General features: G+C 32.6%; 1 protein-coding gene across 1 annotated transcript in view; it reads left to right on the forward strand.

Moving 5' to 3' along the window:
* The window catches only part of RTTN (rotatin), an 84,075-nt gene that overhangs the window by 55,277 nt on the left and 4,129 nt on the right, over window positions 1-24,669 (forward strand). Inside the window, exons 34-46 of the mRNA XM_085220703.1 lie at window positions 214-296; window positions 7,078-7,189; window positions 7,956-8,145; window positions 9,125-9,215; window positions 9,825-9,975; window positions 10,140-10,277; window positions 10,767-10,978; window positions 14,717-14,822; window positions 16,619-16,713; window positions 19,534-19,611; window positions 21,052-21,178; window positions 22,677-22,876; window positions 23,789-24,056. Of these exons, the coding sequence (XP_085076829.1) occupies window positions 214-296; window positions 7,078-7,189; window positions 7,956-8,145; window positions 9,125-9,215; window positions 9,825-9,975; window positions 10,140-10,277; window positions 10,767-10,978; window positions 14,717-14,822; window positions 16,619-16,713; window positions 19,534-19,611; window positions 21,052-21,178; window positions 22,677-22,876; window positions 23,789-24,056 (1,851 nt within the window). The remainder of the gene's footprint in view (window positions 1-213; window positions 297-7,077; window positions 7,190-7,955; window positions 8,146-9,124; window positions 9,216-9,824; window positions 9,976-10,139; window positions 10,278-10,766; window positions 10,979-14,716; window positions 14,823-16,618; window positions 16,714-19,533; window positions 19,612-21,051; window positions 21,179-22,676; window positions 22,877-23,788; window positions 24,057-24,669) is intronic.

Here is a 24,669-nt window from a genome sequence, read left to right on the forward strand (position 1 = left end):
ATTCAAGGGATTTACTGGATAATAATACATTAGTATAGTATGTAGAAAAACTGAAATATTTTCAGACTATTTGAAATATTTTGAATATTTGAGAATGACTGCTTAGCTACTTCTTTGTGGCATGAAACAAGATTTTGAAAGAGTTATTCTTTCTGCTGGTCTTGCAGTAATGTTTGTTTGATTCTGGTGTTTTTTTCTTTCCCCTCCATACAGATTTTGATGATTCTCTTAATCTTTGGAAGGTTGTATCTAGTCAGAGCCCATCTTCACATTCTCAGTCAACATCAGAAACTATGGTAACTTCCAGGTTAACCTCTTTATACCAACTGCACTGTTGCTAACAATATACTTTAAGGCAAATTAACACTGTTGTAAATGCAACTGCTTAAATATGAGTTTAGTTTAAGAGCTGAAACGAAATTGAAATTAATTCTGAATTAGTTTTAGGATGCTGAAGAATACTTTTAAGTGAGTTAACTCATCTAGCTAAATGCACAGAACAGCATTGAATTCTGCAGCTACTACCAGGAAGATATACTCTACAGAAATTACTCTATAATCAGCTCTATTGACAAAAATGCAGACATTTTTGTCTATAGCTATCACTTCTGCTGCTTTTATTCAAACCGTCCTTTTAGAAAGAACCTGTATTTAGATTGTGGTTATAAAACTGGGTCAGTGAAAACCACAGATGCATTTTAGGTTGAAGACACATGTTATCTCATAATAAATGCTGGATTCCGTAGTGTTTTTCCAAGGAATGAAAATGCAACAAGACTCAAGATAGATGCAAAAGACATAAAAAAAAAAAAAAAGTAGATGAAACTTGTTTCTGGACAAGATTATCCCTGTAATTAAAAACTCTAAACATTTACTGTCTTTTAAAATGGCAAATGCAAAGAAGGATGAAGCAAAGTATATTCTCCCAGTTTCAGAATGGATTTATAATACTAGATGAGACTATGATTAAAGCTTTTATAATATCCATTAGTTACCTAGTAAAAATTATAAGTTTTCAAAGACTGCAACATAACTCTAAGAAAACTAACGTACTGCATTGGGCAATCAATTTTTAAAATTTTGTTTGAAGTTCTTTGATGTAGAAATAACCAGCTAATGTAATACGAAAGCCATAATGCTACAGCTAATACAACTATCAAAGCTGTCACAGCTAAGTGAAGTTTTTTAAAAGATATTATAAAAATAGAAAATTACTAATGTAATAACATTATTTCAAAGTTTGTTATCCACTTATTCTGCTTACAGAGGAGCAAAATTGTTTCTGACAGGTTCTTGGCAATACCACTTAAGTATTTGCAGTAGACCAATAATCATATACCTAAAGAAGAGCTGAAGTCACCCAACTGGTGAAGGGGAGGCTTTACGTATGTAATATGCCTTCTCAGGAAGCAGCCTAGGGCCAAGAGCTGCTCTCCCTGCAATGTCTGGCCCTTATCTGAGCCCAGCATGGCTCCACCCTGGGTCCACCCCTTCTGGTCACCTGGGAAGCACAGGTGCAAACAGTTTGCCTGTGCTCCCTGTGCCAGACACACCCCTTCACCTGTTCAAGTTGTGACCTAACAGTTCCCCTACACCACTGTTTTTCTTTTATGAAAGAAGATACTTATATTAAGAACATGATAGGTCATACTCATGCCCATTGTTTCACATTTCAGTTAACACAATCCTGATTAATAAATGTTACTGCTGAAAGTCAGTACTTTAGGCACCTTTATTGTTATATGAGTTTGCATTTCTTTTAGGTTTAAAAAAAAAACGCAAAACACATAGAAATGTATTGTGGTTTTAATTTGCATTTTATTTTATTAAAGTGTTATTAGTCTAGGGCAATTCTAAGTTTGCTGATTACAGAATGTTACTTTTGAACTAATTATCTAGATGTTTCTTTTCTATTAAACAGATGTACTGATATAACAAATACTTACAAAACACATTCGAGTACTGTATTACTTTAACAATTCAAATTTTGGAAGGTGGTCAAAATAAAAATGCTAAAAAGCCAATGCTGAAACTTTTAATCTCCATATATTTCATATTTATTATTTTTTCTTCCTATTTTTACTCTCTATTACAAATTTATTTCTGTCTAGCATTGCTGCTATTTTTGGAATGTTTTAATAATTTAGCAGAAAACTGAAAAACCCAACAAACACCTTTGCTTTATATTAAACTCAAATATTTAAAGCTGAGTATTTGAAACTAAAATAAATGAGACTGCATAGAAATTAGGAAATTCATGCTTACATGAATACTACTTAGAAAGAGAAACCACATTTAAATGGGAATCTCACATTATTTCCAAATTGCTTCATACTGAATAGAATGTTACTTTCATAAAGAAGTTGAACATGTTTTGTTCATGTTACTCAAGGTGAAAGTTAAATTGCAGGGATTCTTAGGAAAGTTGAATATTTGATCTACTTAAAGTTGTGCTTGAGTTCTCATGAAGACCTGGAGAGTTCATTATGTCATGGCTTGAGTGGTTTAAAAGAAAAAGTAGTTTGGAATCTACTAGATCAAGTTAATGTATTTTCGTTTATATGTGTAAAGTAGCACATCACAGTTTAATGTAAAGGCTTAGCTCTGCAGTTCCATTTAAAAAAATTGACCTCTAAAATTAATTAAAGCTGAAAGCATATGGTAATAAACTCATTTGTGTCAGGCTTCCAGATATTGTAGACTTTGTATTTAGTAGGATTATGCTCTTTTAAAGTATTCTTTTAAAGTAATACTAATTTTTATATAAATTTTTTAATTCATGTGATACATATGTAGATTTCACAGAAAACCTTTGGTTGTCATGAAGATAACCTAATTTTCATTTGTCTTGCACTGTGGATTAGCAGTATGAGCTTTTTTAGCAGCTGCAAACTTATTTTTATTGATTGTGTTTTTTGGCTTTAAAAAAACATATATGATAGCTTCACATGATAGTTGGTAAATTACCAAGCTGGAATGAGAAATGCAAAGATCTGATATTCCAATACTGGTTTTAATTGGGAGAGGAAAGACATAAGAAGGGAATTGAGGCTAAATACAAACTCTATTTCAGAGTGCAGTTAATGTCTATTAAGTGTCTATCTAGTAAAATTTGGAAATAGTTTTTTAAAAAACTCTAACTTTACTTGCAATCAGACAGTTACAGTTTAATCCTGTTATAAATTATCTTCACATTTTACCTTCCTACTGGTTGGCTCAAAGTTTTCGATTTTGATGTACAAGGAAAAGAAATACTTTTATGAAGTCATTAAACAAAAGTTTAAAGATACAGGGATGTAATCATTTAAAGTACACTAGGTGGCATACTTTCCCCATAGCAGATGAAAAAAAGTCTGCACGTCTTACTGAAGGAAAAATATTTTTCTGTATGATACTGATTTGATTATAACAGCCACAAGTAATTGAGAGTTGCAGGTAAAAATACTTATGTTGGAAACTTTCCTGATTTATTTTTTCTAATTCTTCTAGTTATTTCTATATTCATTCATTGCATAAACACCTACCTAGGAAGATGCAATTCCTTTTTGCTGTTGGTCACATCAGATCTTTCTGGAAACCAAAATGATGGTATTCATTTAATTCTGTAAATTGATAATAAACACAGCTGGATTCTTTTTCTAATGTATTTGAAATCAGTTCTAACATATAACAAAAAGACAGTGTTAGTTTTCAATTTTTTCAGATTTCATGTAATCTGTGCTTTACTTGAACTATCTGCTGCCAAAGACTTTTTACGTGATTTTAAATGAAAATAGTATCTAAGTTACTCCTAGATTTCATCGTTTTCCCCCACCTCTATTTTTTCCTCCAGATTTACAAAAACTAAAAATTAGAAAATTAAAAAGCAGGTATATTCATAGCAGAAATTATTCTTTTTTATTTTACCATATATAAAGTAGTCTGATAGAGGTCTTGAGAGGCTATCACTATGATTCTACATGATTTATAGAATGAAGAATGGCAGTGTGGGAATGAAATCAATGATTCAAGGTCACATAAAAGACAGCAAGAAAGCTGAATTACTTATACTCTGACTGATAAGTGCTGTATTTTTTTGTATTTAAGATCTCAGTGGATTCCATATTTTTGTCCAATTTATTTTGCTATAAACTGTACTATGAGTGTTGCTGTTCTAGGGAAATAACCATGTTTTGTCTCTTACAGAATTTACTATTTAAACATTAATCATTAATATCATTACACAGAATTTATCGTAACCAGCACGTTTGGTTTTTGTTCATTATTATGATTGAGAACACTATACAGTATATATGTACAAATTTATTTTGCTTTGTGTAAATAGATTGGGGCTGTTCTTTGCCCAGGGCTGCTTATCAGAATGAGCAGTTATTTTAAAAATTAAGCTAAGGTTCAGGTTAAGGATCTATAAACATTTTCCAAATAGTGAAGTCGTGGTCATTCTTACCTGTGATTCTTATCCTGTCCTATTTTATAAATAATATGTATTTTATTTTCAGGTTCTATGGTTACCAAATTGTTCTACAGCTAGGCAATTTAAACCTTTGAAAAAAGAATTAATCATTACAAGCCTATTAATGTAATACCAGAAGGACTGTGTACTAGTTTAAAAAAAGACCTTTTATGCATATCTGGTAGATAAACAGTAAAACTATTTCTCTTGTTTTCATTGTGATGAGTTTTGTATTCTTTTTAAATTGTTCTAGTCTACAGTCATTGTCTCCCCATCGTACAACTTTTTTTTACTCCACTGAGCTCCCTTGCAATATCTGTTGTTTTGCTATTAAGCAGCAGAACACTTCATTGCTCCCAGAAAGAATATGGTGGCAATAGTCAATATCGTTTTGTGGACATGATGTCCAAGACCTCCAGCTGATCCTTATCAAAGGTGATATGTAAAAGTGGTTATATCTTTTATTTCCTGGAAGACATAACACTGTGGAAGTAACTTTCCTGTATTACTATATGTATTCTGTTAAGATAGTGAAATGATTCGTTTTTTAACCCATATCTCAGTATGAAGCAATTACAAATAAATGTCATATTACTGCAAGAACATAATGTTTTTCTAACCAGATAAAACTTTCATTGATTTTTTTTCTTATATATCTTACCCTATTTTTTATTTATTCACCAAAAGTCTTTAGATGTTTTTGCAAGAAACATAATTTATTGTCCTATTTAAATGATAATATTTATTAACATATGAATGTGCTTATATGAATTCATAACATCTTTAAGATGACTCTCAACATAGTAATAATTTCTTTCAGAGTTTACTTGTTGCAGAAGTGGAGGTTGCATTTGGAGTTTGTTACTTGAGAAAGATTAATGCCTTTTGTTAATTATTAGAATGCTTGGAATTGTAGTGCTAAATAAAGGCAGAATTTGTCATGTGTCAAGATGGATTGATTTACTCTTGTATAAATGATTTTAATAACGATTTAAGTCAACAAGTGTTAAACTTTAAGTAATTTATTTCAAATGTCAAATATGCTTTTTAGTTATATATCTAAACAAAGTTTGAATTTCAATTGGTTGGTGCAATTTGGTACTGCTGTTTGCCAACATAAAAGTACCCTGTTAGGCATGTCCTAATGACTGTGTGACACCAGATATCTCAGGTATGCGTGTCCTTGACTTCAGAACACGCACCCCAAATCTCACAAATCTTGCCAACTCCAGCTTTCTGTTCATGCATTAGTCTCGAGTAAAGTTGTGCATGTAGAACCATAGGACGGTTTCTAATGGAAGAGCCTTTAAATATCATCTAGCTCCAATCCCTCTTCCAACAGTGGGTACACCTCCACTAGCTCAGATTGTTCAAAGCCCCATGGGAGCCTGGCAACATCTGGCATTGATGGTTAGTGGGACAGCGGGATTAAACCTTCTCAAAAGAAGAGAAAAAACGGTGTAGAGTATTGAGGTAGCTGAACGTGCTCCTGAGAAAATCAAAGCCTGGAAAGCAGTGACCTAGCTAGCTGCAAGAATACAATGAGTAGGAAGAGAATAATTCTGATTTCCTTTCTTCCTACTCTATCTTTTATATTTTGTCAATTAAGTTGGTTCTGACTTTTCCATAGTTAAGAAATATTCCAACTGATACTTTAATTAAATTTTATCACCAAAAATTCTGAAATATTTCAGTCTTCCTTAGAAAGCTCATTATGAAGAAAAGCCTAGACAGATCCTTCTTCAAGTTGTGACTGTCCTGAGATTTCATTGCTGTTCCCAACACTCTCTTTTTCTTTATGCTGTAAATTGTTATTCTTGGAAAAAAATGTTAAGTGAATTGCTTAGATAAGAATCAAAATTAACAGAAGTGAAAAATGTCCTGGTATGAACAGTATTTGTCATTTATTCTGCGACAGGTCACAGGTCTTGTGTCACAAAGCTATTAAAATTTGGAGTCTGTGTCTTCTGATTTCAGGCTTGTGGTCATAAACAGCGTAGCAAAAGCATTAAGAATCCGTTTTGAAAGCATTCAAAATTAATAATATGATGAATAATCTAGTTGTTCAACTGGTAGAAAAAGCATGCTAAATTATTTAATATGATGTAAGTATCTCATATTTGCAGCATGAAATAAACACATTTAAGGTTCATGGGATGAAGATTAAGATAAATATTCAGAGTCAGACAGGCTCTAGAACTTCAGCTTTAGCTAATTAACTCACTTGTGGTATTTTTCTTACATCTTGGTATAAAAGCAAAAGTCTTTATAGTCTCAGGAGAGCAAATAGTCCATGAGGTATTTGAGGTATTTCAGTAGTGACTGAACTATGTAGTTCCAGAAATTTCCAGTATCATAGGCATTGATTAATTTTTAACTGAAATGTTTCAGCTGGTTCATATTACTTACCTTTCAATATTTTTGATTAGTGGATACATATAAATTTATGTATTTTTGTATATATATAATGTATATATGAACAAATGTCATGAAATTAGTTTTGGTTGCAAGTAATTTGTATCAACTTTTTTTTTGCTTTGTTTAAGCCAAATGTAAATAGAAGTCTCCTCTGTTTTCCTCTGTGAAAGCTGGAATCAACTAATATCCTTTTTATGACCTTCTAGATTCTGTCTGCATCATCAGCACCAGGGAGTGTTACTGAGCTTCATGCAACAGTCCCAGCAAATTCAACTAGTTTCATTCCTGAAACTGCAATTAATCGGCTTATGGCACAAGGTAAGTCAAACTTTGAGTTTGTATGCATAGTAATTACTACTTGGCCTGCTAATATTCCAGTATTTATACTTGACTATAAAGCGTGTGTATTAGTGGAACACTCACCGTTGATGCTTCTAATGGTTATTTCAGAAAACAAGTGTGAAAGACTCTGTAAAAGGAGATGGATTTGGCAGAAGTAGAAATGGTTGATACTGCTTGAAGTGTAACTCATTCCTGTCATCCAGTCACCCTTTCAAAACATTCCCTATTGGTGAAGCAGTTGTATACATACGCACATGTACACACACATACACAAAAAGTTTTGTATGTTTATAAATATAATTCAATGTATATGTAGAATGATAAAATGTATATAATGTCTATAAGCTTATATATGAATGTAGATCTACGTATCATCTATCTTTATATCTATAGATATATAAAGATATAAGTGTTTTTTGTTTAGGAAAGAATTGAAAGCAAAATTTATATCATTATAAATTTACCATTTATATTTAATGATTATTGGTGCCCAAGAAAGAACATTTCATTTCAGAGCTATTTTAAATAACACTTTTCTATATTTGATTTGTTTTATCTTTCTCTTCTTTCTATTTTTCTCCCTCACTCCAGAATATACCACTTTAAGTATATATATTTTAAGTATATTCAGACACCTTATGTAAAGTAGAAAACACGTTGTGGGACTGCTTTAATTCATCTTTTGTACATTTTGTATGTTTTTCATTTTTATTCTTTTTTTTTTTAATTAAACATATGCTAGGTCAAAGTGATACTACAGCATCTCCTAGTCAACATGATTCTCCTATGTTTGCTGCAATGTCTAAACAGTCTGCTGTAGTCACACCTGCACTTTTGTCAGCTGTTTGCAGCCTTCTGCACAATCTGCTGATTGTTGCACCAAAAGATACTGGAATTGCCCTTCAAGGAGACTTGCTAACAGCTCTCAGCAGGTATGAGATCAATAGCTGATGAATTACAGACAAGTTACAGTAACAGAGGTGAAAAGTTTGAAAGGGGATCTACCAGTATTTCTTAGTAGAACTGTTAAAAACATTGATCTTTCTTCCGAAGTGTTCACAAATGCCTAATGGCATTTTTGAACATACAGATAAATATATTATTTTCTATAGCATTAATTAGTGATACTATTTGTGGTGTTTACCTTCTACAGAACTGCTGTGTATACTGTGTACGGTCTCGGTGGTAATTTAGCTTTTGAGAAGGAGTTTTTTTTTCTTATTTAACGCTTCAGCTCTTCAGAATTGCAGATCAGTTCGAATCGTTTTATAATTTTCTAGTTTTAATTTCTAGCTACATTTTGAGGGTGAGCCAAGGCTTGTTGCAGTTAAAGAGAGTGAGTAATGTGTGCCAGCTTTGGGAAGTATTAGATCAGAGACTGTAGTGGGTTTTCTTGTTTGTTTGATTTGGGTCTGTTTGTTTTTAAAAAAGGAACATCTTCAAAATAGTCTTCAGATTGTATTGCATGTTTCCACTCACATCATAACAAATTCTTTCATCTATAAACTGTTCAAAAAATCATGAAGTGGAGAATGAAAATTGTGGTTTTTTTTTTTTAAGGCTTTGAAGAGCAGTTGCTCTTCATACTGCAATTAATGATAAAAAATATTATTTGAATACAGTTTACAGTATTACAGAGCTGTTTATTTTTACACAGAAAAGAAAATAAGCAATCAAATATAAAGAATTTTAACCAATGTAATAATGACCATTGGAATTCACATTAGTCTAGCTATTATAAAACAGCTGAATGCTATTATAGTTGCTATTACACTAGATTTGTTTTTTAAAAAATTAGGAGACTATAGTTAAGTTATGATGTTCTATTTTTAATATTTAGATATAGAATGGTAATTTAGTAGAATGTTTAATTGTTTTAGTATATTTCTAACTCACTTTATTTTGTTTTAGTCTTGTAAGTGCTAATCTGGTTGAGAGATATATCTTGGAACTGAAAGCTCCTTTGGGTAATCCATGTCATACAGAACATGTAAAAGCTCAGGTTAGAGAAGTACTTGTTTTTTTTTTTTTTTAAATTATGAAAATATTTATGTTTTCTATCTATATTTATGAACATATGCCAGGCATATGTTACATTTGTATGAATCTTTGTGCTTTTGAAAAAGTTTAAGTGAAAATAGTGCGCTACGCTTAACACTGAAAAATTATTTCTGTATCAGAACTATATTTAGAACCATCAAACAACTGAATACTAATTTTGTTTTTTGTTTTTTGTTTTTTTTTTTAACACGTAATTACAGTAAACATGTAATAGATTTTCTTTCTACAATACTGAAGTACGAGTCAGATACAGTTAGTGACACAGTTATTTTACATGATAAATCTGGCAGCTTTGGTTCTAATCCTGTGAACATCTGAATACTTCTCAACTCGCTATGTTGTGCAGTGTATAAGGGTTATTGCCAGTAGGACTACTTTTGTCTCAAATTTAACTTATTAAAATAAGTTTGAAGGCAGATACTCATAACATTAGGAAGTGATATATATATTCATTCAAAAAGTTATGAATCAATTAAGTTAATGTATTTTTAAAAATGTGAAAAATGCAAATATATGACTTTATTTCTTATGCTTTGAAAATATTTAACAGGTATTATTGTTACTTCAATACTTATCATCTGTGTCCAGGCTTCTGAAGTCATGTTTACTGGTGGACTCTCAGCTTGTAATTCAGGAACTGTTGAAACCTCTCTTAAGAAATGCCTTCACAATTCTCTCCATTCGCTCTAAAGATGGCCTAGGTAATGAAGAGCTTTGTTTCCAATAAAGTCATGCAGAGGCAGCTCTTTGTTTGAGTGGCGGTATCATTTGGTAGCAGATGTTTCCAGGCATAGCTATCCAGATTTGTGTGTATGTTTAAATAGATTTTTCTATATTCAAAGATTTTTCTATATTCTCTTTGCAGATTCTGAGTTAATATCTGTACTTCATGAAACCTGGGTAGACTTCTTCAACCTTCTGACTACATTAATGTGGAACAGTAGCCAGACAGTTTTTCCATTTGTGGCGACAGCTCTTGCAAATCATTGTACAGCAGTAATTGGTAATAACTCTTTCTGGATGGGTTCTTACCTGGTAACAAATAAAGTAAATTAAAAAACAGAACAGAGAGGCATACCATGCTACCTTCAAAGTAATTTCCAGTGTCATATACAAAATTACAAACATAAATGTACCTGGAGAGCTTGACTGAATTTTTCTCTTGGTTTCATAGTTCTAGCTCTAAATCTTAAACAAATGTAGCGCTTTCAAATCAAGATTGAAATGATCCATTTTTTTCCCTTTAAAGATATTCTTGCTTTATCTTACTCAGAAGGAAAGTGAAAGTTCTAGAGTGAGATAAGGTTACAGCAATTCAAGATTATTATGCAGGTGGTTTGTCAAGGGGGAAGCAAGTATGTTCATTCTTTTTTTTTTTTTTTTTTTTTAATTGTTCCTTTGTGAATTAGTTTTATTTATCACCATGGTTCTCTAATGTATTTAGAGACACCAAGGTATGAGTGTCACTTAAGCTTATCTTTTCACCTTTCAGATACAATTTGTGATTGTATTCATCTGTCATCCACTCATCCAGCTTTATATACAGCTAGTTTACAGTTCCTTTCTGTCCTTTTGAATGAAGAAGGAAGAAGACAACTGCAAGATAAACAGAGCATATGTCAGGATCCAACTGTTAGCTTTCTTTTAGATCACTCTGAAGAATGTCAGGCATCAGTGATTCAACTTACTGAATTAATTATTCAGGTATTTAAAATTTCATTGTGTGCTTGCAGAATATACTTCTGCTTTTCTGTACTTTGTTAAAAAAGAATGTTGTTGCCTAAAAAAAAATGTTTCTAATTATGAACCAAGGCACCTTTCATCTGAGACATCTATTACTGAATTTATTAATGGATTTTGAAATTCATTAAATAAGTTGGAAAAAAAATGTGAAGCAGCAGCTCCTGGAAAGTTCTTTGCATGGACAGTACTGTTCTGCAAAAGCATGGGATAAGATCTTTTGTAGGAAAGGTGACAGAGTATCTTTGGCCAAATACTGATATGGTCTTTTTTCTTCATTTTTCAAACATGTTATGAGATTTTGTGGCTCAGGTTGTAATTATCCTCATCATAAAAGACATAATCATTGTTCTTAATAAGATGTTTTTCTAAATCAAAATGGACCATTAACTCCTTCATGTTAGACTCCTAACATGTCTCCTAATTCTCTGCCAGTCTAAGAGCAGTGTTATTGTTCTTTAATACACTTAATATTAGTGTATTTTCCAAACTAAACTAGTTTTAAATTGACCAGGTAGCATATTTTCATTGAATCTGCCAACAAGTTTATATATTGGTGGCAAGATGTTTTTCTTGAGACTCATTCTGAATGTTCTGTCTTTCCTTCAGTAATTTCATTATTTGAATTTATACATCCTCGCTCTGTCTGAAATAATCTTTACCTTCTTCATTTATTTACATTGTTAAAATATCATCCATTTCTTAGCAATAAAACAAGTTATGCAAGAAATGTGTCTAACTTACCTTTCCCTACATACCAGTTCTTTTGTCTACATACTCATTGTCCATTTTTATATTATGTGCAGTTTTTCATTGTAACAATAATATTGATCCATGAGTAAGCATACTAAAAAAGTTGGCTGCAAACAAAACACTTCAATTTAGTGATGCTTTCTTTTTTATTGTTGTGGGGTTTTGTTTGCTTCTTTGGTTTTGTTTGTTTGTTTTGTAGTGTTTGTCTGCAAGATGCAGGTTTCAGTTACAACTATAGTTATACTGTACTGTGTGTACAGTTCAACTACATATAATGTAGTTTACAATTTCTATTCTGCAGTCAGTGTTTTATAGTAATTTTAGAGTCACATTTAGTCCTATTTTGATATGTAAAATAATAATATGTTTCAGGTATGTATCAGTGCATGTTGAATGATAGGAACAAATTATTGTTATATTGTTGTGTTAGTTTCATCTCTCTTCCTGTGGTTCTTGAATTCTTGTCAAATTAACTCAAAGGAGAGCTCAAAAGATAACCTATGCTTCTTGAGACTTTATACTACATGTAAATGATATATGTGATGTGATTAAAAAAAAAAAAAGAAAGAAAAAAAGGCAGAATTGGGAAAGAAGTAGCTTCAATTTTCCGAAGAGCAAAGTGCATAGATTTAGTTACATCTATTCATTTATTTATTTTCCCATGGTGGTCGTTGTGATGCAGTTGAAAGAGGAGGTCATATAGTGTAAAATAAGCCATTAAAATGTCAGAAAATGTAAATATGATCTTTCTCTAAGAGAAGCACTTAACCAAATAATTAACACAAAGGAAGATGTGAATAGGAATTTTTAAGCTATCACTCATCTCCATTTAACATCCTAACTATATGAAGTCTAGAAAATGGATGTTATGTAATGGCAAGTGCTTTCATATATCTGCAAGTCTGAATATTTAGGACTAGGTGCTAAATTGATATGTGCTATTCCATACAACCACTTTAATAAATAGCCTACTGTCTTTGAAAAGTACTGGTGCTTTTGTGTATATAAACCTCAGCCATTCTTTGTGCATTTTCAAACTCAGAAATAAATGCTATAAAAAAAACCATAATTGGTACATAAAATCTCAAGTTTAGGACCTTATTTTTTCTTGATACAAAATTTAAAATGTTTATGAATTATGTGATCTGCCCTTCAAATAATGTACAATTGGCTTAGACTAATATAGCTAGTTCTGCTGAGGATTTGAGATATCTTAAACTTATTTGTCGTAATTCAGAAAAAGTATTGAAAGCGAGCATTCTCATTTCAATACAATATTACTAATTCAAAATCATTAAAACTATTAAATCATTAAAATCATTAAAATAATTTAAAAACATTAAAAATACTAAGTTAAAATCATGGTTGAAGGCTTTAAAATTCTATGTATAGCTATTGATGTGCTTCAAGAATAACCTTTTGCTAGCTTTTAAATTTTTTTAAATGTAAGTAAAATTTCGAAGTAAATGAAATGGAAACTTATAAATAAATAATACAGATGTAGTACAGCTAACCTTGCTTATTTAATAAGTTCTAATTGCCCACAAAATATTTTAATTAAAGGAAAATACTAAGGAGACTGATAAGGAAAAATGGTGGATTTTCTTATTTTCTTTCATTTTGGTTTTAATTATTAATTAAATTATATTAAATTAATTATATGTACATGTACATTTTATTTATAGTTCATGTATATTTATTTTCATAGATTTATACATATATATATATATTTATGTATGTACACACAAGTAGAAATTTAGTCAGCTAAAAGATTTTGAATGGCTAGATCAAAAACATCCCATGTCTCTGCTTTGGTGCTTTAATCTACTGGCAGTTGTCTGTATCATTAATTAAAGTTGTCATCAATATCTTTGTCAAGTTATTAACTTACTAGTCTTCATCTCTTGACTTTTTAGTTCTCATTCCATTGAACTGTTTGATTAATGATAAGCCTTGAACAAATATTGATATTTTATTGCATATTAAAAAATTAAAAATATGTAAGACAATTATTAATTAAAGGATTGAATCCAACAAAAGATGGTATATGTGATATTCATAACTGTGTCAAATTTAGGTAGTCATATGGCTAAGTATGAGATTTCTGTTGGAAGTACTAAGCTCTTATTTGGATGCCATGTTTTAGACTAACTTTAAAAATAAGTTTTTCTTTCACCATAAACTAGCATTGATTCCAACTTTCTTGTATTCTGTTTATACTAAATACCATTTTCAGTTACTTTGGAAACTTATCTGAGGAGAAAATTGCTAGACAGATAAAATTCTCTAGCAGATAAAACATAACTCACAGACAGCTCTCAATCCTTTATCTTGTTATATGACTTCAAATATTATTTTGAAAATAATATTTATGTATTTAATATTTATGTATGTAATTTTCTTATTAGAAATACTGCATGCCCACAAACAAAAATCAGGAACACAAAAATAAGACAAACTGCTATTTTACTCTCACTGGAAGAGTATGTAAAATTTACCTGTGTTGATATTTTTAGTCTTGAGAAATTCACTGGTATGTAGTGCTTCTTCGTTCTGTTGAAGGAAAGTGACATTGCACTGGAAGTATGTCAGTAAGTTGACAGTGGTAGTATGGCTAAGTATTAGGAATGGTCTGTGGAAGGCTGAGATTATTAACCTAGGCTTTGGAAAGGTAGCATGTTAAGAAAAAGAAAGAGGAATAGGCTTTAGGAGCAAATAGGTGTTTTTTTTTTTGTTTTTGTTTTGCTTTCTGTTCCTTTCTGTTAGAGAAAATAATGAAATACTTCAATATTGTGAATAAACTATAAACATGAATGTAGAGAGGGAGAATTCTAGACAGGAATGTAGTGATGAATGAGAATATAGACTATGACAGCATATTTACAATATGAGTAATACTTTCAGTATGATTACTTTTTCAGTTTTATAATGAAATTGCTTTATTTGTAGGTTTGTGAAAGGAAATCTTCAAAGGATGTGCTGAAAGAAGTTGCTGCAAATGCATTGCTCTCTCTATTAGCTGTCAGTAAAAATGCCCAGAAATATGCACTGGAAGGTGAGCATTTTTAAATGTATGATGAATGCTTTACAAACTGTTTGAAGGTGTTTTTCACATTTTACTAATTGTAATAGCCTTTGTCAAAACAAAATACCTAGTTTTCAGAGAATTTTTTTTGCTGAGGTGTTTTTGCTAAAATGTGTTAATAATAAATCCAGTATCCAGTCGAAAAATACGTGTTTAAATATCAGATATGTTAGGACTGGTGAGTTTTTACTACTCATATTCATCCATTCAATACCAAAAATCTCTTCACTCTGACAGTGTCTTAAAGAATAAATCCATTTCTTAGTTCATGGCAATAGAGGCTTGTTAGTGAAAGTATGCTCTGTATTTTCAGTTCTGTCTGCACACAGACAAGAAAATACTTCTTCACAGCTCCACTCTTTCCCGCCTCTTTAGTTTTATTCTTCCAATTTTCCAGTTTAAGTATTATTTTTTTCCTCTCGCAGTGCAACATCTTCCATTCCTAGGGTCTGTACAATAGTAAAACAGAATTAAAAACCTCTAACCAGAGGTTTTTGAATCTACCAGTTAATTTGTGTTTGTCATGTAATGTACATTTAATATTCGGTGATCATCACAAGTACCTTTTTTCCTCTTGAATGCTTTCTGATAACTTCCATCTCTGCTGGTTTGTTGGTCCTTTAAACCTAGATCGCACTGAAATATATATCTTAGGTATATCCACTCAATGCCTGATCCTAGTAGTGGCAGAAAACTCCAATCTTCAAATCCTATTTCCTGCTACTTCCAAAGGTATTAATGGTCTTCTCAGCCTTTGCTTCAATCAACGTGGTTCTTATGTTGAAGACCCACTAAGTCATCTAAGACCTGACTGATGTAAAAGCACTACAAGTGCTTAAGCAGCCTTTAAATCCTAACTGTGATACAGCACAAGTCTTAAAGAGGAGTTCTGGAATTCAAATTATTGTCCAGAAAATATCTATAGCTCTACCATCAAAATTCAGCTCTTAAGAACTACTTTTAAATGCACAAATGCAATGTCCTGCACATGGAGAGGAACAACAGCTTAAAACTGTGCAGCTGAAGGACCTTGAGATAAGCAGTAGGCTGATTGTGAGAAGACTAGGAGCATTTTGGACTATATTAAGCGTAGCCAATAGGTTGAGGGAAAAGATTATCTTCCTCTACCTAGCACTTTCTAGGCCAAGTCTGGAATAATGTATCCAGATTTGTCCCAGTACAAGAAAGTTATCAGCAAATTGGTGCCATTTCAGTGGAAGGCCAACAGGGTGGGCAGGATCTGGAGCTTAGAGGAGAGACTGAGGCCAATGGCCTTCAACCTGGAGAAGAGGAGGCTTTGGGTGGGACCTAATATTACCTGCATGTATATATGAGGTTGTGAAGACAGATTTTTTCACAGTGTGTAGAAAAGGAGGATGAGAAAGAATGGGCAAAAATTGAAACGAGGTTGTTTGAATGTCCTTCGTTCTTGAGATCATTCTGCTAGGTGCAATCCAACTCAGGGACTATAGTAGTTACTTCCTGATATCAAGGATATGATATGAATTTGCAGAATTTGGAGAATTGAATAATTAAACTTCAAGAGAGTAATAGTAATCATCATCTTTGTAAGAGCTAAAATCTTCTGTTCCACAATGCCTGTTGGCATACTATTGTGTGCTACTAACACCTAATCTTAGTTTTTTTTTTAAATTATTACTATGTTTTTATTTTGAATTGCTTTGAAAATTCGCATTACAACAAGGTATTTTGAATTCTTTTGTTTATGAATGAGTTTCTAAATATTAATGATTTTTGTCTCCCAGTTGACCTGATAGGTAGCTGTATAGAACAGATGAAGCATATTCATGCGCAGCTGAATGTGGATTCTCTAAAGCCTGGGAAAGCACAGAAAAAAAAGGTAACTGTAAAAAAAACAAAAACCAAAAAAACAAAACAAACAAAAACACACAAACAAACAAAAAAAAGCAAACCAGAAGACTGATATGATAAGACACTTCTCAGCTTTTTTTTTTTTCTCTCCTTGAAGTGTGTACTGTTGGTAGCTGCATCAGATGAAAGAAAATAAATGACAGCTTGTAGTGGATCTTTATAGTAGAGCTTCCTTAAGAATCTCCACGTACAGGGATTTTGCAAACTTGATTATTTGTTTGTTTTTTTCAGAGTTGGATTTCCAGCCTTAACAGTCATGCTCCTGCCCAGCGTAGCTCATTTTTCTCACCTTGTTTTCACAAGAATAAATCTTTTCCATTTTTCATTTTTTCCTCCCTCTTTTGAGCTGTCCTCACCATTTTCTTATTGTCTTTTCCTGCACCAATCTCCTTCCTATCCCGCAACTTGTTGTGCATTTTACTTGTGCATATAAATCTTGTTCTTTATTCTCTAACTTCTTTGTTTTCCAATTACATTGCATTTTCTGTCCTACATAGTTGGATTGGATGCTTTGATCTCTTATCAGACTCAGCTGACCTTGTCATTAGCTTATCAGCTTGTTTACCTCGTGTATGTGCTCCTTCCACTATCAGTATTCCCATGTTCTTCACTCCATTCACAAGGTTTTTTTTAGCTTTTCTTTTTTAATTTTCATTCATTCCATCATCAGACTCATCTATTACCCAGCTCTTCCTTACCACATCTAAAAATAGATGATTTATTATAATACAACAGTCTCATAAGTTTCTGCCTGCTTTCTACTATTTTCATCTAAGAGAATTATTAAAATGCAAGTAATGACTTCTGCTGTCAAATTTGATATCATACAATCCCACATTAACTTGCAATTGCAGAAAGTATCTTTCTGCAGGATAGATGTGCATTGTTTAAGCTAGATATTATTTTCCTCTTTGTCATTGGTACAAACAGACATTAAGCTTGATTTGTGAGGATGTGAAACTGCATTTTGTAACAATGAGCTCTTACAGGAATTTGACCCTGATATTTGAAGATCATAATGATTTCTCTTCAGACCTAAACACTTTATTATCCCTTCTTCAAGGGATGGAGGCTGAAAAGTGTCCTGTGCTGAGTATGCCCATTGAGGTTGGAGTTTGTTCCTCTCCTATATTTGTTGGGCTGAGAAGGGCAAAGCTGGGGGGGCATGTGCTTCTCAGTAAAGATAGAAGGAATTTAAAATCTGAAAGAAAGAACCCTATAAGAAGGGTGACCTTGACTAGCCAGAAGGATTTTTTATATTTAATGAAGAATTTTTGGAAAGAAATTTGCAGAAAACTTTCTGGCACATTTCCCCATTGAGCTGGGACTGTAAATTGTTGCAGCATATGTAAGTGTGCTCTTGTTTGTATGTGGTGACGCATAAAGATAAGTAACTTGGTTTTGTGTGAGAGAAAGCCATACAAACCACCTGTCAGCCCACTTTGGGGCGCATCTCTTAAAGTAAGGTTAGAAGAGGTAATTCTTTGTCTTATTTTGACTGTTGGGGAAAAATATATTTGAACTACAGTCTCAGTGCAACTGAGGCATTTGACCTGAGATTCCTTTTCTGTCACATGATACTAGCCAAGTGCACATACATATAGCCAAGCTTTAGAAAAGGTCTCAGAACAAGGTCTTAGTAAAAATCAAGATAGCCTAAAGCAAATAAATTAAGATAGTTGTATTAAGTTGTATAGTTGTATGAGTTGTATTAAGTATTAGTTATAGCTTGGGGATTTTTATAGGATTTATTGCTATTTGAGTTTATCAAGTAAATTAATCCATAAAAAAAGTTCTTCAAGGATCTTTTTTTTTGTATCTTACTTAGTTAAAAATGAGACTAACCAGTCATAAGATGTTTTTAAAAGGAGGATATGTATGTTTCTTTTTTTAATTACATCTGACTTTCATTAACTTTTTTGAGATTCGTAATTCATATTTAAATGTCATCAACTGTAATTGGTATGATTTACAAGCAAATACTGTTGTTTCACCTTATTGGAGAATAAGCATGAATCCTACTTTACATCTTTTTTCCTTTATGCTTATAGATATAGAAGTATGGAAACAGTCTCCTGGGTTGAACAATCTTATTGGAATTTGGTCATCTTTCAGAAGTGGTTTAGTGTATCAACCTCATGGTAGTTAGAGGTCAAGCCATCATTATTTTTTTAGTGTCACAGAGCTACCATGAAGATAAATATTTTTTTTTACTTTTATACTTGAAAGTCTTCATGATAGTTCACTGTCCAAAGGTCTATATTTATCTTTGTACTATTCTTACAAGGTCAGAAACTTTCCAATATGAAGAATTGTGAACTAAGACAGAGAGAATAATCGATGAACTGGTCTGACCAAATACAGAGATCTGCAAGATAGAGATAGTTTATCTTTATTTTCACCCAAGGATTTTAAATAGGTGCTTTTAGGAAGTGATTTATCTGACTTTTTTTTTTTTGGATTTCTGCTTTACGATGGTACAACTCAAACCTGGGAATTGTTCCATCCCATTCTTCTTTAATTGTCAGAGAAATTGAGCTCTACATTACAAATCTCTGGATTTGGCCAGTTCAGTCCCGCTGGAAATAGTGTGGTTTAAAAAGAGAGAGGAGGAAGAGTGCAGGTATACACGTTTAAAGCTAACTGAAAGAAATCTAACCTGAAATCAGAAGGAAAGTATGTGGAAGACATTTGACCTGTACACTGATACCTTAGATTTTCACCTCTCATTTCCCATGCATTCTTTTTGTATTTTTGTGCTTATCTTCAAATGTTTTTATCTAAATAGGAGGATAGCCTTAAAAAGCAGTTAAGATGTGCTATGCAGCTTCTTAGAAACTGCCTCTTTCAAAATGAAGAATGCAAGGTAAGTAATTTCTTACAGGAGTACCTCTGTCAAGGGCATGTGCTTAGCCTGCTTTTTGTATATAGAGCAACATGTTAGTAGGACGAGAGGGAATGGCCTCAAGTTGTGCCAGGGGAGATTCAGGTTGGACGTTAGGAAATACTACTCCAAGAGAGCAGTCAGGCACTGGAATGGGCTGCCCAGGGAGGTTGTGGAGTCACTAAACTTGGTAACGTTCAAGGAACATTTAGATGTTGTGTTGAGGGACATAGTTTCGTGAGAACTGTTGGTGATAGGTGGATGATTGAACTGGATGATCTTGTAGGTCTTTTCCAACCTTGATGATTTAATGATTCTGTACGTTACAGGCCTACATAAGCCAATTGGTTATCCAAATGGTATATATCCCATATACCAATGCTTTGGCTACACTGATGCAACCTTTCCCTTCCAGAATCAAGACCATTTCCTTTACACCAAGGCAAAAATCAAATGAGATTATTGTTGAGAGTTCTCTTGTTTTCATCAAGGGTCTGCAGAGTTGTTTGCTTGAAAAAGAGAAGGATGTTGTTGATAACTGATTTTCTATTATTTGCTCTGTACAACTGCACTTTTTTATTTCCATGCTCTTTGAGTTCCAGTTAATTTATTTGGACTAGCTGTAGAATGGGGAGCTCTTGAATAATAGCAACTGGAGTGAATAAATCTTTGCCTTTATTTGCATGTCTCCCAGTAATTAAAACTTTTTAGGGTGGTTCTAGAATAACAAGTTTGACTTACTGGCATATTTCTTCACAGGAATAAATTTAATTGCTAGAAGATAATTGTCAGTAAATATTGTATTATAAATCTGTGCAGAAACTAAAATATGGATATATAATGTATACTTGAGAATTTGCTACTCAAGTATTTTAATACTAAGATATATGGCAACGTGTAGGCGTGCATATCACTAAAAGAGATTTCAAAGGAGGTTACTGAAATAAAAGTTAAAATATTTAAAACTGAACAATGTCTATAAAGAATTACAGAATCACAGAATCGTAAGGGTTGGAGGGGATCTCCAGAGATTATCAAGTCCAACACCCCTGCCAAAGCAGGTTTCCTATACCTGGTCCCACAAGTAGGCTTCCAGGCGGGTCTTGAATATCTCCAGAGAAGGAGACTTCACAACTAGGCAGCCTGTTCCAGTGCTTCGTCACCCTCACTGTAAAGAAGTTCTTGCGCACATTTGTGCAGAACTTCCTATGCTGCATTTTCTGGCCGTAAGTTGTCTTGTGGAATTATACATGTTTCTGTACAATACTTTAAAGCAAATTAATGAGGCACAGTAAGAAAAAACTTGTTTTTCTCACTTTGTTTATACTTGAGTATACTTGAGTATATACTATAGTAATGTAGTAATTATATAGTAATATGGTATTTACATAGTAATATAAATTCTTCATCATGATTTCATAGATAGCAGCACTCAAAGCTCATCTTGTTCCTGTTCTGCATTTGCTGTGGCCATGGCTTTTAATAGATGACTCCTCAATGGAAGTAGCTCTGCATTTGCTTTGTGTCTACACTGCATACTACCCTGCAGGTATAGTCTCTCTGTGATGTAATATATCAAAATATTTAAAAAGAATAATTAGGATAGCATAAAAAGGGAGCAGAAAAAAGCATAATGGGAAAAGAATGTTTATTACTACTGCTAGAACAGAGTATAAAAGCACTGGTCCATCAAAGTCTATCAAGAGTTTTAATTTTAACAGATTCAAGTCTCCTGCTCAGATCCTGTTTCACTGGGTTGGATTTAGCAATAATACAGTTGTATTAAAGGATTAAATAGCATTTAATTCAAACCACGTCTGTTGGTTACACTGAAAGTCTTACTGAACTAAATAGTATACTATAGAAATACTGCTATGGGAATTTTATTGTCGAGAACAATGTTATCAGTACTTCATACAGTTTATATTTTGTTCCTTGTTTAAAATATAGTAATCTACTTTAATTTCATATTGTATTTCTTCTATTTATATATTGGTCTCAGTAACTAGATTGATAAAAGTGCATTTTTCATAAGAATCCTCTTCGTTTAAGGAAATCCTCTTTTCCACTGAGTAATTATCCTCACTGCTCATTCCATATCCGGGTTGTCAACTTAGATAACAATTTGTTTGTGACTTGAGGAAACATAGGTATTTGATGATTTCTCCCTATTAAAATACCCTTAGGAGTTAGCTTTTAAGAATATTAACAACTGAGCGTTTTCACCCTCTTTTTAAACTTATATCTCCAGATCTTACATCAGTCTATGATATCTTTTTCATAAATACATTATTTTTAAAATGGTCTTCAGAAATACATGAATGTATTCACCAGCCACAGTGAATGTGTAAGGTTCTGTGAAATGCTGGAAATTGAGCTTAAAGTTCTGATGGTCCTCTTGCTCCTCTGTGTGACTCTAGACTGTATCAATCCTTGCTAATAAGACTTTAATTTAATAATGTTTCCTCTTTCTGTTCATAGTTTTGTTTATGAGGTGACCCAAACTTACCTATTCTAAACTGCTTATCCACTTCTGCTTAATGCAGTCAAAGAAAACATGTATATGTTTGTAACAGTTGAAAATGGTCTGATTTTTATTTACTTTTGCCATATAAATAATTAACCATGGTTACAGTTCACAAATACCACTAAATAAAAATGTATGAATGCATATTTTTACATAAACGCTGTATTGGTAACTTCGTTGTTCTCTGTTGATGTGTTAATTTGAGCTTGCAGTTCTGTAGTGTAGCATTTTACTTTCTACTATGGTTAAAACTTTCACAAGTATAGAGACCTGATTTCTAAAGCAAATTCAGAGGATTGGTTTGGATTCTCATGCCACATAAGAGTGTACTCTTATTAGAGTGTACCTGTCTTTAAGGAGACACTCTAAGACAGAGCAATTACTTTTTTTTAACAGTAGAAGAACAGTAGACTGCTGTTCCTGTAAATTTTCGTATTCTCCATTCTTTCATTAATTTCTTCTTTTTTTAAAAAATGTATACATATTTAGTCTTATATGGTAAATGTTTTATTTCCTTAAGGTTGTGCTTCACTTTGTTGGACCAGTGGTGGACAATCATCACTTCTGTCTGTACGAAGTGCAGCTGGCAGTTCATTAATGCATAACATCTTGAAATTGGCTTCCCAAGTATCCGATGATAACAGCCCACTTCAGCACGTGATCTTTGATCTTCTTTCTAACCTTGCTCTATCTCATGACTGTAAAGGAATTATTCAGAAAGTAAGTAAATAATATTCTTCACTTTTTTTTTTCTTTTAATATGTGATGTAAGCATTTTGCTTTTTGTAATAAACCCTCATACTTCAGTATGGAGTGTCTTGTGATCATGGCTAAACTGTCCCATTTTTCTCAGCCTTTACCCATATGTGAATAGATGCTCTAGTCCCTTACTCAGCTTTGTGGCCAATTGTTGTATTCTTCACCATGCCTGTGTCTCTTGAAACACTCAGAACTCAGGAAAGTATTACAGGCTTGCCAGTTGATGGGAAGGATCTCCCTCGACCTATTGGCAATGCTTTGTCTAATGCAGCCTAAGATACTTTTAGCCTTCTCAGTGGCAGTAGCACATTTCTACCTCATGTTCCTCTAGGATCTGTGAGTCCTTGTCTACAAAACTGCTTTCTATCTGGGTGGCCCTCAGCATGTACTGGGAGTACCCACATATTTCTCCTTGTTGAAATTCATGAGGTTCTTGCCAGCCAAATTTTCCATGTTCTTGAGTTCGCCCTGGATGGCAGCATGATCCTCTGACATACCAGCCACTCTTCCCAGCTTTGTCTCATATGCAAACTTGCTGCAGATATGTTGTCTATGACTGTATATGGAGGGAATGATACTGTTCATTTAACACTTGTTAATATAAGTGAGGAATAAAGAACATATTATATAAATACTACACTGATTCAATATAATTGCTTATAGCTCATTTGGGGGGCCAAAACAATAAATATAAAGCAAACCAGAATGCTTATGTAGTGATGCAAGTTCTAATTTAAGTAAATATATTATATTAATACAACTAAAACATTAATATTAGGTTTTGGTCAAGTATATACCTTGGAAAGTCTAAACAGCAGTGAAGAAACCATTGAACAGTACATATCCTAACATCCTTTTTGTTCCTTCTGACAGAGTAACTTCCTGCAGAACTTTTTGTCTCTTTCGTTACCAAAAGGAAGTCATAAAAATCCTAGCAATGTGTGTACTCTTTGGCTAAAGCTGCTACTGAACATATCTTTTGGAGAAGATGGACAGCAAATGATTATGAAGATAAATGGGTTTTTAGACCAGATAGTGGAAATGTGTAAATGCAAACACAAAAGCAGCCAACATATAGCATTACTTATTCTACATAACATATGTTTTAGTCCAACAAATAAGCCTAAGATATTAGCTAATGGTAAGTGCATGAAATGTATTAAATCTAATTAAAAATATGTCTTCCATGATACCATATTTTTGGTGCATTTTGTGTTACTGATCAAGATCTTAATATTATTTAGAAAAGCATATTTATAAAAATGATTTTCGTAGAAGCTGTTTTAGAACTGATGCTTTGGCAGAAGTGCATTCAAAATAAGAATATTTAGCAAAAGGAAAAGCAAAGTAGTTTTTACAAAATTATTGTGAAAGATTTGTAATAATCTAGTTCAGAATTTTTTAATAGAAATTTCTACCATGGAAGTTCATCTCTTCAAATGAAACCTTATTATTTCCTGCAAATCATGGCTATTGAAACAAACTATTATGTGTTCTGTCATGAGCTGAAAATGTTTATGATAGTGATAAAGTTATGATCATGGCATGTATGTTTAATGTAACAACAAGGACAGAACTGTTCTTGATTGGATTTTTTGTTTTGTTTTTTGTTTGGTTTTGGGTTTTATTTGTTGTTGTTTTTCTTAGGATGTTTCAGGTTCTCCCTCATTTAATTGCAGACAGAATACTCCTGCCTTCCTTATGACTTTTAAGCAGATCTTCTATAGTGTCCATCCTTTTAGATTTTTCCCTGA

Source organism: Meleagris gallopavo, chromosome 3 (assembly GCF_905368555.1).
Source record: "Meleagris gallopavo chromosome 3, MGAL_WU_HG_1.1, whole genome shotgun sequence".
Lineage (NCBI taxonomy): Eukaryota > Metazoa > Chordata > Aves > Galliformes > Phasianidae > Meleagris > Meleagris gallopavo.